Below are 15,594 nucleotides of genomic sequence, written 5' to 3' on the forward strand. Positions count from 1 at the left end.
TAGTGTTGGTGTTTTGCAGTTTTTCAATTCTTTTTATTGAGACATAACTGACACATGTTAGCAGGTTTTTTTTAATGTTGATGCCACAGACATAACTACTATTGATATTCTACATAAATGATGTTTAAATATAATATAAATCCTAAAATACACCAGCAGAAACTAGTATATCATTCAGAGCATCATCACGTTCTTGCCCTCAGGATACCAGACTAGGTAGGAAAAAATTAAATACAAAATAAAAACAGCTAAAAAGGTATTACTGTTATATTCTACCAAACATGTAAGGAAGAAATAATACCAACTCTATACAACTCCTTCCAGAAGACAGAGGAAAAAACACTTTCCATCTCATATTCAGCCAAAGACATAACAAGAAAACCACAGCCTGATATCCCTCATGAACACTGATACAAAAAAATGTTTAAATTTTAGCAAATTGAGTCCAGCAATATATAGAAAGGGTAATACTTCACCCAAGTTTTACTTGGTAAAAACTCCAAGTAAAGTTTATCACAGGAAGAAAAGTTTGGTTTAACACTGGAAAATCAGTCAAGGTTATTCACCATTTAATTAATGAAAAAAAAAAAAAAAAAAAAAAAAAAAAAAACGTGAATGTCTCAGACACAGCAATGAAATAAGGATGCTGAGTGAAAGAAGTCAGACCAAAAGAAGAGTGTATAGTACATGATTCCATTATGAAATTCTAGAAAATATGGGGAAAGGGTCAAGGAGAGAGAGAGAATAAAGGAGGGAGAGAGGGATCACACAGGAGCACAGGAAACCTGTAGTGGTGGTGGATATGGTCAATACACTGATTGAGGCAATTGTTTCACGGGTATATACATATGTCAAAAATCATCAAATTGTACACTTTAGATATGTAGTTATACCTCAATAAAGCTACACACACACACACACACACAAAACATGTTCTTTATACATATATATCCTGGGAGTGGGGGAGAATAATCTACTGATTCGTTAGGCAATTTTACCAAAGTGAAGTAGTTAAATTTCACTCAAGATGAGGAGTACCTGACTGGCTTAGTGGGAAGAGTATGCAACTCTTGATCTTAGGGTCCTGAGTTCAAGCCCCACGTTGGGTGTGGAGTTTACTTAAAAAAAGATGTCTTTTAATTTAAAAAAAAAACACAACAGATGATAATACAAGTATATATTGCTGATAGCAAGAATTGGAAAGACACCTGGGTGGCTCAGTCAGTTGAGTGTTGGAACCTTGGTTTTGGCACATATCTTGATCTCATGGTTTATGGGTTTGAGAGCGGAGCCTGGTTGAGATTCTCTCTCTCCCTCCCTCTGCTCCCCCCCACCTCCCGCTCATGCTCTCTCTATCTCTCTCTCAAATTAAATAAACTTAAAAAAAAATTTTTTTTAAACTGGAAGGAAAACTGGAGAAAAGTCATTCTTAAAAGCATCAGAACTCAGGGAAGACAGAAAGAGACAGTCTCTTGATAATCTAATGTGCATCCAGGTTTTGTATTACTATAGTTTTCCAGGAAGTAAATATCAGGTTGAGACAAAGCAGTCAGAATATCATAAAAGTCCCATGAGCTGTTACTTTCAAACTTTTTCCTACACACACATATAGTCTTTTACAAAATGGAATCATTCTACCTAATTCCAAACATGCCTTTGGTCTTTCTTCTCTCTCTTAATATTGATGTTTTTGGTTAACAAAGATAAATCATTATTTTTTTAAGATTTATTTTGAGATAGAGAAAGGAGAGCATGCACAAGCAGGGGAGGGGAAAAGGGAGAGGGAGAGAGAGAATCCCAAGTGGGGCTTGATCCCATGAACCATAAGACCATGACCTGAGCTGAGATCAAGATCTGACACTTAACCAACTGAGCCACCCAGGTGCCCCTATAAATCATTATTTTTAATGGCTGCCCACTGTCCTTCTGGATGGATGTATCCATATTTACTTAACCATGTATCTACTGACTGATATTTATTTCATTCATTTTTTTTTTTAATGTTTTATTTATTTCTGAGAAAGAGACAGGCAGCGTGAGCAGGGGAGGGTCAGAGAGAGAGGGAGACACAGAATCGGAAGCAGGCTCCAGGCTCTGAGCTAGCTGTCAGCAGAGAGCCCGACGCGGGGCTCGAACCCACGAACCGTGAGATCATGACCTGAGCCAAAGTCGGACACTTAACCGACTGAGCCACCCAGGCGCCCCTTCATTCATTTTTTAAACTGACAACACTGTTTCTTTTTAATTTACAATGCTGTGATGAATATCCACGGTGACGCACCTCTGCGTACCTGTCCCAATATTATTTTAGGATATTGGTATGGAATTTTTAAGTTAAAGTCTTGACTCCAGAATGTGTATAACTACTCATCTCCAGAAAAGCTCTGTGAATTTGTGTGTCCACTAACAATATTGCTAATGGATAGTATCTGTTTCCACATAGTCTCTCTAATAAGTATAAGTGGTACCTTTAATAAACTCTGCAATCTGATACAATTTTTTTATTTCATTCTTTCAGTTTACTTACTATTAGTGAGATCAAATCTCTCATCATGTATAGCATATATTAGATATAATAAAATTCCAGTGTGGTAATGCCACTGGAATAAACAGATCAACTGGACAGTAGAGTTCAGAAACATATTAGCACAAATAGAATGTAATTAAATTATTGTTACTGTATAGTTTTAGTACCTGATGGGGTAGTTTTAGTGCATTATTTTTCTTTTTATATTTTTATGTTCACTCTTCTTTGTTCTTTCAGATAAACATATTCATTTTGTCAAGCTCTAGGACAAAAACTATTGTGATTTTGGCAGAAACTACATCAAACCTACAGAATGACTATTATGTTTAGCCATTATGTTTATACCAAGCCAATGACTTGGTATATCTCTCCTTTTAGAATTATCAGTTCTATTACCTGATAATATGCAATTTCTAAAAATAATATTTTTAACCACTGTTGCTGATATACAGGAATACTATTGACATTATAAGTTTACTTTATATCTTCCCACTTTATTGAATTGATCATTCTAATAGTTTTTCAGTCAATGACTTTAGTTTTTAGGTACACAAGGATCCCATATGCCAATGGTTACTTTGATAAATTATTTATTCTAAAATTAATAACTCTTATGGCTTCTATATTTATTGCAATGATCAGAACTTCTAATCAAGGTTTTGTTCCTGATTTAAGTAAGAATTCCTAAAATAATTCACCCTTCAGAAAAGGTTGGCTGTTTGAAATACTGTATTTTACTGAATGTGAGATGTCGCATATATAAGACACAATTATTTTATCTATCAAAAAAAACCACTGCCAAGTAAATTATGACACAGCTATAAGTTGCATCCTGATTTTAGACATACTAAGATATGAAGCAGTGTATGTATTAAAATCAAAATACAGCTGGAGCACCTGAGTGGCTCAGTCAGTTAAACAACAGACTCTATTTCAGCTCAGATCATGATCTCATGGTTCATGATATTGAGACCCACTTCTGGCTCTGTGTTGATAGCATAGAGTCTGCTTGGGATTCTCTCTCTCCCTCTCTCTGCCCCTTCCTTGCTTGCACTCTCTCTCTCAAAATAAATAAACATTTAAAAAACAGAATCAAAATACAGTAAAGACTGGACATTCTGTATTACATTTAGAGAGGTTTCTAATTCTATTCTTGCTATGTTGAAATTATTCAGTGTTTATTAAGATCTTAGGCAGCCATCTGGTTAAAGAAAATTTCAAAAAATTGAGGTTTTGAGTTTAATCTCTTACAAATTTCATTAGATCATTAATCCAATGGACAAATATTTAGGATGCCCTACTAGGAGGGAGGTACTGAAGTTATAAATAGTGTGCAAAAAGAGACATAGTTCCTATTATTATGTAGCTTTTCAAGTTATTGGGCCATGATAAAAGAAAATGACACATACAATTTCCTTTTTAATTCTGAGGTTTCTGTCTGTAGCCCACTTATCACATGATCAGTTTTGGTAAATGTTCCCTGGATCACATGTATTAAGAACTGGAACATGAGCTTACCCCAAGTTCCTGGCCCACACAAGGAGTTCATGCATATTTGTATTCTGTAGTGTTATGTTCCCGAAGAGAATGTCAGATTTATTTCTTAATAAACCAACTGCCATTCAAATGGGGAACAATGAGTATTATAAGAATTCAAAGTTACAAGTTCGAACAAAATGATCCAAAGAAAGTTACTAAAGTATGAGGTTTGTTTTGAGATGGTTTTTTGAAGAATGGACAGGAACTCCCTGGAGAGCAAACAAATATACACACACACACACATGTACATGTGTATATGTACGTATGTATATATATGTATGTGTATATGTATTGCAAAAATAGAAACTGAAGATTTTTAAACAATTTGTTTTAAATTAAGCATGCACTCGGGTCATCCTTGGTCATTTCCCTGAGGCCTTAAATTAAGATTTAAATTACTCTGGATTTCTTCTCAATAGAATGAACACGATTTGAACTGGTGGAGAAGAGCTGGAAAGGGCACTTATGATGTAGCAGGGTCTCAGGAAATCAAAGCATTGACCACGACTAAGCGAAGCGGCAAGTGATGCTGGAGTTTGCAAGCTGTTTGTTCCAAAGCCTCAAAAACACGGGGCCAAACCGTGCCTTACAACAGCTGCCCTTGGCCTTGGCGAGAGTAGGGCCCTCTCCATCCCTCGCCTCTGGCCGACAACGGCGGGCCGGGCTCGCTCTCACCTGAGCCTGGATGTAGAGGGAGACGCAGTCGTGCGACAGGCGGTACCTGCGCAGCAGCCTCAGGCATTTCACCAGATGCTCCTCCCCCGCCGACAGCTCCTCGGTGTCGATGTGGTTCACCCCGAGATGGAACTCAATCACCGCCAGTCTCACTGCCCCCTGGGCGACGGGCCCCTCGACCTCCACAGCTTCGGCCGGCAGCCCCAGGGCGTGGTCCCCCGCGCCCAAGCCGTCGTCGGTCTGAGGCCGCTCATCCTCGTCCTCGGGCGCGGGGCCCAGCAGCGCCTTCACCTCCTCCAGCAGTGCTCGGGCGCCGTATTTGGACTTGTACGGTTCTTTCTCCGGGTTTTTATGCAATTCCACCCGCGACAAGGCCAGCGCGGCCTGGAATTTCTCACGAATCTCGGCCCACGGCGCACTCGCCATAGCGGCCTCTACAGCCTGGGCGTCCTCGATGTTTGCAATCCGGACTCCCGCCTTCTTTCTGTTTTGCGACACTTCACTTACGGCCGCCGACAGCTCCGACACGGCGGAACCGTAACCAATGAGGTCCTCCAGAGGAACCGCAATCTGCCCGGCAGTGCCCAACGGAAAGGCGTAGGGGGCACCACAGCAACCGTTGTCATAGAAACGAAGCTGTCGAGGAGGGTAGCCCCTCCTCCAGCCCTCCCCTCTGCGGTGGTGGATTCTCTCACGTGACCCCGTGAAGTTCTACCTACATAGAAGTATCCGCTGACTTTAACGTGACACAGGGAAATAGTGTTTAGAAACATAGCTAACTCCTCTCGAAAGCTGGCATACGCTGAATGACAGAAACCTTTTGATATTAGTATATAACCCAGCCCATGACAGGATGAAAATGTAACAAGGATTCGTTTATTATTAATATATAGCTTCTTGAGTGAAAGATAGCTTTCACTATGTAAAAAGCGCTCAATGATCGACAAATATATTCACTTCAACCCTGAAACACAGGCTGCAGGTATGTGTGCAACTTCCCAAAATAACGCAGAAGCCCCAGAGCTGTGACAAGCCGCCTCCGGCGTGGCTTTTTCCATGACACACTTTCGTAAATCATGAAGCCAAATACGAAGGGTGGGGTGAAAAGGGCAGGGCGGAGGTTTTAACTACTAGGCGCTAAGCTAGCTACGTGCGCTTTGAGATATACAAAGGAGGACTGATTTTAGAAGCTCCTAGACATAATTTGATTCTCAGATCTGCTTCTGGCAAGTTAACTTTTGTCAGCTCCAGGTTTCTCACAGTAAAACATAAGAGATAATATTACTTATCCTTACAGAATTATCCTAAGGAAGAAGCGAAATGAAATATCTGTCCTTTAAATGTTAGTGTTCCCCAGGGACTCCTTCCTAAACTTTGTCCCAGGGAGATCTTATGCATTTCCACTGTTTCTATTACCCGTGCTGCTTACTTCTAAAACTTGCTCTCCAGGCTGGATGACTCTCTGGAGTTCCAGACTGTAATATCCATTTCCCAACTGGAATCGCCACACCTAACTGTTACACTAGGGGTGCCTGGGTGGCTCATTCCTTTAAGCATCGGACTTTCAGCTCAGGTCATGATCTAATAGTTCAGGAGCCCCACATATTGCTCTGCCCTGATAGCTCTGAGCTTCAGATTCTCTATCTCCCAACCTCTCTCCCTTTCTCCCTCTCTTGCTGCCCCTCCCTTGCTCAAGGTCTCTCTTTCAAAAATAAATAAATAAACATTTACAAAATAATGAATGTTCCACCATATGTTTAAGTTGGAAACCATTCTTTTCCTCTTCACATGCCCCACCCTCCCAACCACACATTAGTTCTTATGTTCTGCATCTCTGTATGTTCACCACTATCGGAGCTGCTGATTTCTTGCACTCACTGTCTTCCTCTCATCCTTAAATGTAAAACCAAGTACTGACCAATCCATCTCCTAAATAGCTGACACTTGTCTACTTCTCATCTCCAGTAGTTTAGACCAACCACCATCTGAATTACTTTTAATAGGTTACCTTGCTGCCAGTCTGCTTCCTACCAGTGCATTTTCCACAACACTTCAAATGACTCGTTCACTCATTCAATAAATATTTAAAGTGTCTATTAATTTGCCAGACACTGTTCTAGGCGCTGGGAATTCAGCAGTTAAAAACAGACAAAAAATCTCTGTCCCAGTATAGGGAAAGACATTATATGTTAAATAAACTATATAGTAATGTCAGAGGATGTGTGGGATGGAAACAAAAGAGGAGATAAGGAGTGTTAGCCGGTGAGGCAAGGTTGCTATTTTTAAACAGAAAATGCTCTTTTTGAGGACTGTCATTTGAGTAAAGATCTGAAGGTAAGAGGGTGAGCCATGAAGACATTAGGGGAAGTATATCCCAGAGGAATAACAAAAACAAAAGCTTTGACACAGAAGTGTGCCTGATGTGTTCAGAGAACAAGGAGACCTCTTATCTGGAAACAGAGAGAATGGAGAGGGCTGTAGGAACAGAAGTCAGAGAAGTAATGTGGGCCCTATTCCTTGGGGTTTGTAAGGCCATTTATAGGAACTTTGGATATTCTGAGATGGGAGCCATTGGATGGTTTTGAAGGAGTGACAGAATCCAATTTATAAGATTATTCTTTTTTAATGCTTATTTTGAGAGAGAGAGCATGAGCGGGGGAGGGGCAGAGAGAGAAGAAGAGAGAATCCTAAGCAGGCTCCAAACTGTTGGCATTGAGCCCACCTTGCGGCTGGATCTCACAAACCAGGAGATCATGACCTGAGCCGAAATCAAAAGTCCAGTGCTCAACAAGCGAGCCACCTAGGCGCCCCTAGAGAATTATTCTGAAGACAGTTGAAGGGGGGGACAGAGAAAATGCAGGGAGACTGGTGAGGAAACTACTGTAATAATCATAGTAGTTGCTCAGTACCTATCTGTTCATGAAAAGTAAAGTGATTAGAGGGGCGCCTAGGTAGTTCAGTCAGTTAAGCGTTGGACTTTGGCTCGGGTCATGATCTCACCATTTGTGAGTTGGAGCCCCACATCAGGCTCTCTGCTGGCAGCTTGGAGCATTCTTGAATCCTCAGTCTCCTTTGCTCTCTGCCCCTCCCCCAATTGCACTCACACATTCTCAAAAATGAACACTAAAAAAAAAAAACGAAGAAAGCAATTGGCACGGATAATAATTGTAGCTAACTAATCACTCCCTATGACCCAAATAGCATTCTATGTATTAAAATCATCTAATCCTCAAAACTAATATTGCACTGTATGTTAACTAGCTGGAATTTAAATAAAAATTTGAAAAAAATAATCTAATCCTCAAAACAACTCTGTGAGATACTATTATTTATTCCCATTCTGCACAATAGGAATTGAGGTCCAAGAGATTAATAATTTACCAAATATATATATATGATTTACCATATCATATAATATATATTATGATTTTATATATATATAAAATATATATAATTTACCATATATATCTGTAGGCAGTTTTGCTCCAGACCCCACACTTTTTTTTTAAGAGAGAGCAATAGCAAGTGAACATGAACCAGGTGCGTGGGCGGGGGGGAGGTACATAGAGAATCTTCAGCAGGTTCCACACCTGAGGCGGGGCTTGACCTTACAACCCTGAGATCATGACCTGAGCTGAAATCAAAAGTCAGATGCTTAACCCACTAAGTCACCCAGGCGCCCCTTAAAATCAAGGGGTTGGGAAGGCCATGCTCTCTCAATACTTTTTTAAGTAGTGCCACACCCAGCGCAGAGCCCAACAAGGCCTAGAACTCATAACTCTGAGATCGAGAACTGAGGTGAAGCATGGGACACTTAACCAACTAAGCTACCCAGGCAACCCCTCCAGAGCCCACATTCTTCAATTTGTATGCTATTTTGCTCTAGTAGGAGCTCAGTAAATAATCCTCCAACACAGGGTGCTGACCTCTAAACATCTAACTGGAAGAACACTCAGCTGAAAACTAAAATGGAGATTTTTATAAAAACCTTAACACAGATGCAGTAAAAAATACAAACCTAAGACTACGAAACTTGTAATAGAACTCTGGATGCCATTTGGGAAGCATCTTTCCTTTCTTGGCCTTCTTTTTATATCTAATTATCAACTTTCATTAAATACAGGAGGGAAAAGGTGCATCAGCAAACTTCAGAGTGTGGCAGAATCTATAGAACAAATGGTCTGGCTTCTTCAAAAAACAAGTTGCAAGGCTAGGAATTCCTCTTGTATTGTGGAGTTTGCCAATATATAAAAAAACTACATATAAAATACAATTTTAAAACTAAATATGCACTTACCTTTTGGCCCAGCCAGCCCATTTCCAGGAATATACCCTAAAGACATAACTCCAACAATATTAAAATACTATATACCAGGTTTCTCACTGTAGCATTGTTTGTTAACTGCAAAATACTGCAAACAATCGATGCGCCCATAAGAAAATGGTCAAGTAAACAATGGTACTCCACACAGTGGAGTACAATGCAGTTATGAAACAAAAAAGTTTTCTACGAACTGATGTAGAGTATTTCCAGGATACGCCATCAAGAGAAAAAGCAAAGCAAAAAAAAAAAAAAAAAAAAAGAAAAGAAAAAAAGAAAAGCACCAAGAAGTATCTATAGAATATCCTTCCTGTTGATACTCTGGTTTTGATCCTTATACAATGGTTATGTAAAATGTTAACATTGGGGGAAACAATTATTCTAAGGAATAAAATTAATGATTTGGCCTTTAAATGTTAATGTTCCTCAGGATTGCTTCTTAAGCTTTGTCCCAGAAAAGTCTTATGCATTTCCAGGTAACAGACAAATAGACAAAGATTTATACAAGGTCATAAATTTTAATTATTGATCGACAATAGTGAAAAATATAAAGAACATGGCCACAAAGAGCCCTGGTTAAATATATGTTGGCATATCCATTCTATACTATGTGCCATGTAATCATCAAAAATGCAAGATTGACGGGTACCTGGGTGGCTCAGTCGGTTATGTCCGACTTTGGCTCATCAGGTCACGATCTTGTGGTTCGTGAGTTTGAACCCCATATTAGGCTCTGTGCTGACAGCTCAGAGCCTGGAGTCTGCTTGTGATTCTGTGTCTCCCTCTCTCTCTGTCCTTCCCCTCCTAGCGCTCTATCAAAAATAAATTATTTTTAAAAAGTAAGATTGGGGCACCTTGGTGGCTCAGTCTGTTAAGCAACTGACTCTAAATTTCAGCTCAGGTAACAATCTCATGGTTCGTGAGATCGAATCCCATGTCGGGACTCTGCACTGGTAGTTCAGAGCTTGTTTGGGACTCTCTCTGACCCTACCCTGCTTGCATGCACAGGTGTGCTCTCTCTCAAAATAAATAAATGTTAAAAAAATGTTGTGAAATCTGTACCTACAGAAAGGCATGCACACGCTGAGTGAAAAAGTGATTCACAAAACTGAATTATTCACATTTTGTAAATGAATTGTTTGAAGAGAGGCTCACAAAAAAGGTTAGCTGTGGAGTGACTATTACCTATTTTTTCTCCTATGTTTGGATTTTTTCACTCATAATTTATTACTTTTAAAATAAAAATTTCAAGCTATTCTCATTTTTAGGAAAAAAGCCACCAAAAACTTAAAATAGTAAATACTAATATCTTTATTCTGGCATAAAGCAGTATTTTATACATTAACTCAATTTTACAGAAAAGGTATTTTATGTACAATTGTAAAGAAACTGCTGCACAGATAACTCCAATGTAAAAATGGATTGTATTTTAAAAGTTCAGTGAGTTTGATACATTGGAAAATATTTTCTCTGTAGAAAATAGTAAAAACCGTAACACTTCCCAGGCTAGCCTAACAAGCCCATTTAAATCAAATGGCTGGATTATATATTTATAAAGATGGTTTAAATTCTGGGATTCAGGAGAAACTTTAGCTTCATGTATTGAAACAGCCATGTTTTCCTTAAAATTAAGTTGTGTCAAGTGAAATTCCAACTAATCTTCCCCCTTACTCCTGATTTATGCTTGATTATTTTTCTGTAGGCTAATCACATCAAGATTTTAACTGCTCTTCCCTAAAGGACAGGTAGTGTGTCCTTTCAATGTGCTTGATTGATATTTTTGGTTGATATTAAAATATGCTCAGCATGTGAGCAAAACTGAAATCTAATAAGTTACAATCTACAAGGCACAGGAGTCGTCTGTCATCAAACACCTTCTCCTGAATCCCTTGTGGCTTGATGGGAAGCCATGAGGAGTGGGAGGAAGATGGTAAAATTGACAAGAGGATCAAGAAATAAAAGCCAAGAGAATTGCTGAGAACAGAGAAACATCCAGTTAGGACTGAAGGACAGAACTGAAGTCCAAACAGAGAAAGGACACATTGCCTCAAGCATCTCAGAGTTGGCTGGCTATCTGAACCCCTTACTACAAGGTGATAGAGTAAAAGGCAGTTAGATATAGAGACCTGATGGAGCAAAGAAACCAGGGCTTAGAAAGACTTCAGTTGTTCAAAAATAATCAAATGAAAACAAGACAGGCCATGTATTTTAACTTCTCCTATCAGAATTTATTCCCTGAGAGTCCCAGTTCAGAATTTCTAGGAATTAAGGCAAGAAAACAATGCCATCTTAAGCTCCTGCACCATGCAGAAAGTTTCCCAGAGAAGTAGTATTTAAGAACTCAAGAGAGTTACTTGGCAGGGCTATAGTAAGTTTGTCAGTTCCCTCAAAGCAACAACTAAAAATAACCATATACAGATTATCTTAAAAGGAAGTCTCTAAGCAGCTAAAACCTTTCAATGGTCTAACAAATAGATCCTATACTGTGGCCACAGGAACTAAGCCTCTGAGAAACCACATTGGATCTTTCTACCGAAAACTCCAGTTTACCCATTACAAGTCTCTAGAAACAGTAATGACCTGTTGTTTACTATGAAAAGAATGCTTTTCATGTATTTTCATTTGTTCCTTTCTTCACCCTCAACAGAGACGAATGTTTCTTTCTCACGTGTAACAAATATCTTCAGTGGATTTCCTGACTCTTGTCAGGGATGCAAATCTCTGTCCCCCACCCTCTTAATTCCTTCTTGGTAAATAATGTTACTCTTCCAATAGGAAATGGAGTACATTATCATCAAGCACTTCTTACTCAGCCTCCTTACTTACAAAGAAAGCTATGGGGCCATCTTATACATTTGGAATTCCTTAAAGACACTTGCTTTTTATTAAAATATTTCTTTATATATACATAAATAGATAAAATCTGTGAAGAATTCCTGAAGAATGAATTCAACTTAGATTGAAAAGTTAAAAATGTACCAAATGCACATAACGTTGGCTACTCTACATGTCTCCCATCGACTGTATCACCATTCTTCAAATCTAGAGCACATACTGACATAAAATGTATTACGTCCCAGCAAAGTTTGAAATCTTGCTTCAAAACACTGCTCAGTACTCTTTCTCAGAGGACATGTTACAGGACCACGTGAGTCACCGTTAGGCAGGTGGCTGAAGAATGCCAATTACAGGGCTAAGCCTTGACTGTGCAGAGTGCCTCTCCAGAGACTGCTGCATCCCCCACAGGTATTCAGGGAAGGACACTATTTAAGTAAAGAGACAGCACAATTTAAAAAGTACAGGCAAATACATGCTTGACTTTGTCTAATAACCTACAGACAATGCATCAGAATAAAAATATTATGAATTCATTTATCTTTTTCAAAAGAGAAACCTGATACAGAAATAGCAATAGTTACAAGTGATGATCATCAGATGGAACTAATTTCCATGAAGATCATGTCTCTGGAAGAGACGGGGACAAGGCAAGTGGTCAGGAAGGAAACACATGTACTTTTAACTTCACAGGAAAATCAGCGCTCAGTTCCATGTTGCCATATGAATCCTCTATTTCAAATTACTGCCCGAATGCTTTACTGAAACTCCGCTTCTGGCCTCTGTTTTGGAATCTGCTACTCTTGTTGCCACCTCCTGATCGTTGTCCTCTGAAGCTTCGATTTCCTTCCCGCTGCCCTCTGAAGCTTCTGTTTCCTTCTCGCTGTCCCCGGAAGCCTCGACTGCCTTCCCGCTGTCCCCTGAAGCCTCGATATCCTTCCCGTGGTCCTTCTAGCTCTGGCTGCTCCGTGGCCACAGACAGCTGCCAGCGACGTGAATCGTGCCATTTCTCCTGTGGGGAAATATGATTTTATCTGCTCTGATTTTTATTGAATTTGATTTTAAAAAGCATGAGAAAGACAGTATTTTTGCCCTTTCTCTAAAGAAAAACCAGGTCACTGATAACATAAGGTCACTGGTTAGGGGTACCTGGGTGGCTCAATTAAGCATCCAATTCTTGGTTTCAGCTCGGTCAGGCTCTCACAGTTTGGGAATCTGAGTCCCGCATCCATCTGCGAGCTAACAAGCGTGAAGCCTGCCTGGGATTCTCTGTCTCCCTCCCTCTCTGCCCCTTCCCTATCGCTCTCAAAAATAAACATTTAAAAAAAGTTTTCTTGGGGGGCCCGGGTAGCTCAGTCAGTTGAGCGTCCAACTTCGACTCAGGTCATGATCTCATGGTTCATGGGTTCGAGCCCTGCGTCAGGCTCTGCGCTGACAGCTAGCTCAGAGCCTGGTGCCTGTTTCAGATTCTGTGTCTCCCTCTCTCTCTGACCCTCCTCAGCTCACGCTCGCTCTCTCTCAGAAACAGAACCATTAAAAAAATTAAAAAAAAAAACAAAAAAAAATTAATAAAAAAGTTTTCTTTTAAGAAAATAAAAACATATAAAGTCACTTGTTAAAAATAACAACAACCTTCAGGTCATCTTGGTGGCTGCATCAGTTAAGCTTCTGACTCTTGATTTCGGCTCAGGTCATGATCCCATGGTTTGTGAGACTAAGCCCTGCATCAGGCTCTGTACTGACAGCACAAAGCCTGCTTCTGATTCTCTCTCTCCCTCTCTCCTCTTGCCCCTTGTCCACTTGTGGCTCACTTTCTTTCTCTCTCTCTCCTCTCAAAAAAAAAAAAAAAAAATACACTTAATAAAAAAAAATATTTTAGGGGCTCCTGAGTGGCTCAGTCAGTTGAGTGTCCGACTTCAGCTCAGGTCATGATCTCATGGTTTATGAGTTGGAGTCCTGCATTGGGCTCTGTGCTAACAGCTCAGAGCCTGGAACCTGCTTCAGACTGTGTTTCTCTAACTCTCTCTGACCCTTCCCCTGCTCACGCTCTGTCTCTCTCTCAAAAATAAACATTAAAAAAAGATTTTTTAGGGGCGCCTGGGTGGCTTAGTCGGTTAAGCATCCAACTTTCGCTTGGGTCATGATCTCGCGGTTCTTGGGTTCGAGCCCCGCGTCGGGCTCTGTGCTGACTGTCAGCTCAGAGCCTGGAGCCTGTTTCATTCTGTGACTCCCTCTCTCTCCAATCCTCCCCTGCTCACGCTGTCTCTCTCTCTCTCTCTTAGAAATAAATAAAAAACATTAAAAAAAAAAAAAAAAGAATAGATGCCTCTATTACCAAATGTAATTGTAACTGTTGATTCCAGTATAATGTACATTAGTGGAATTTGGAAGCAAGTAAACATTAAAGAGATTAATCTCTAAAAGATAATCTCCAAGAAGTTGAAGTTGTAAGTCCTTAGAGTGAGTATAGAGTCAAGAAAATTACTGAAGTTTAAGAATGACAGTCAACAAGTATTCATACCATTCTCTTACTAAGTGACGCTGGTCCCATAAATTTAAATATAAATTTTATTATGAATTGTGTTACATATACAGCAAAGTGTAAAAGCAGAAATGTGTATCTTAATGATTTATTATAAAGTAAATGAGTGTAAACTACTATTGAGGTCAAGAAACCACATTGCCAGACCCCAGAAGCCTACCTGCCTACCCTTACCCAGTTATACCTTCTTTCCTCCTGCCTAAAGGTAACCACTGTTCTGACATTAATTATGTTCACTTTCTTTTTTTACTTATAATTTTGGCCTATACTTTTCATTGTTGGCTTTATAAAATAAGTTGTGGAGTGGTCTCTCTCTTTTTAAGTTCTCTGGAATAATTTGTGTAAAATTAGAATTATTTCTGTCTTAAATAATCGAGAGAATTTGCTGATAAAGCCATCTGATTCCGGAGTTTCCTTTGTGAGAAGGATTTTCATTACAAATTTCATTTCTTTAGTTTAATAGGTTAATTACAAATTTAGTTTCTTTAACTATTTCATAACTATTCAAATTTCTTCATTCTTCTTGTATTGGTTTTTGTGAAGTTGTATTTTTCTAGGAATTTATTTCATTACAATTTATTGGCATCAAGATTTCATAAAATTCTTTTATTATCTTATTAATGTTGGCAGGATCTGTTGTGATATCCTCTGTTTAGCTCCTACCACTAGCTACCTTTTTTTTTTTTTTTACTTGACCAGATTCCCCAGGGATCTATGAATTTTATTAGTCTTTGCAAAGAACCAAGCTCTGGCTTTGACAATCCGCTCTACTGTTTATTTTCTGGTTCATTCATTTCTGCTCTTTATGGCCTTTCTTCAACTTTCTTTGGCTCTATTTTATTATTTTTTATTTCCTGTATCTTTTTATATAGGAACTTAAATTAACTCATTATTTTCAGCCTTTCTTCCTTCTAATATATTTGTTCAAACCTCTAAGGACAATTTTAACTGCATACATAGTAATATTTTGTGTATAATTTAATTCAACATATTTTCTAATTTGCATCTTGATTTCCTCTTTGATTTAGAGACATACTTATTCCATTTAGCTATTTCTTAATTTCCAAACATGTGAACATTATCTTTTTATCATAATTTCACTGTAGCCAGAGAAGATATTCTTTGTGATTTCACTCCTTTGAAACATTTTTCAAT

At 39.0% G+C, this 15,594-nt stretch overlaps 2 protein-coding genes across 2 annotated transcripts in view; both read right to left on the reverse strand.

The window, feature by feature from the left end:
* LOC120232522 (kinesin family binding protein) overlaps nt 1-5,211 on the reverse strand; it is a 39,720-nt gene extending 34,509 nt beyond the window's left edge. Inside the window, exon 1 of the mRNA XM_039233313.1 lies at nt 4,742-5,211. Coding sequence (XP_039089244.1) covers nt 4,742-5,167 — 426 coding nt within the window. The 5' untranslated portion in view covers nt 5,168-5,211. The remainder of the gene's footprint in view (nt 1-4,741) is intronic.
* A 5,142-nt stretch (nt 5,212-10,353) lies between these two features.
* DDX21 (DExD-box helicase 21) overlaps nt 10,354-15,594 on the reverse strand; it is a 31,374-nt gene continuing 26,133 nt past the window's right edge. The window contains exon 15 of the mRNA XM_039233302.1: nt 10,354-12,909. Within this exon, the coding sequence (XP_039089233.1) occupies nt 12,640-12,909 (270 nt within the window). The 3' untranslated portion in view covers nt 10,354-12,639. The remainder of the gene's footprint in view (nt 12,910-15,594) is intronic.

The sequence above is a fragment of the Hyaena hyaena genome, unplaced genomic scaffold, assembly GCF_003009895.1.
Source record: "Hyaena hyaena isolate Hyena2069 unplaced genomic scaffold, ASM300989v1 scaffold_73, whole genome shotgun sequence".
Taxonomy (NCBI): domain Eukaryota; kingdom Metazoa; phylum Chordata; class Mammalia; order Carnivora; family Hyaenidae; genus Hyaena; species Hyaena hyaena.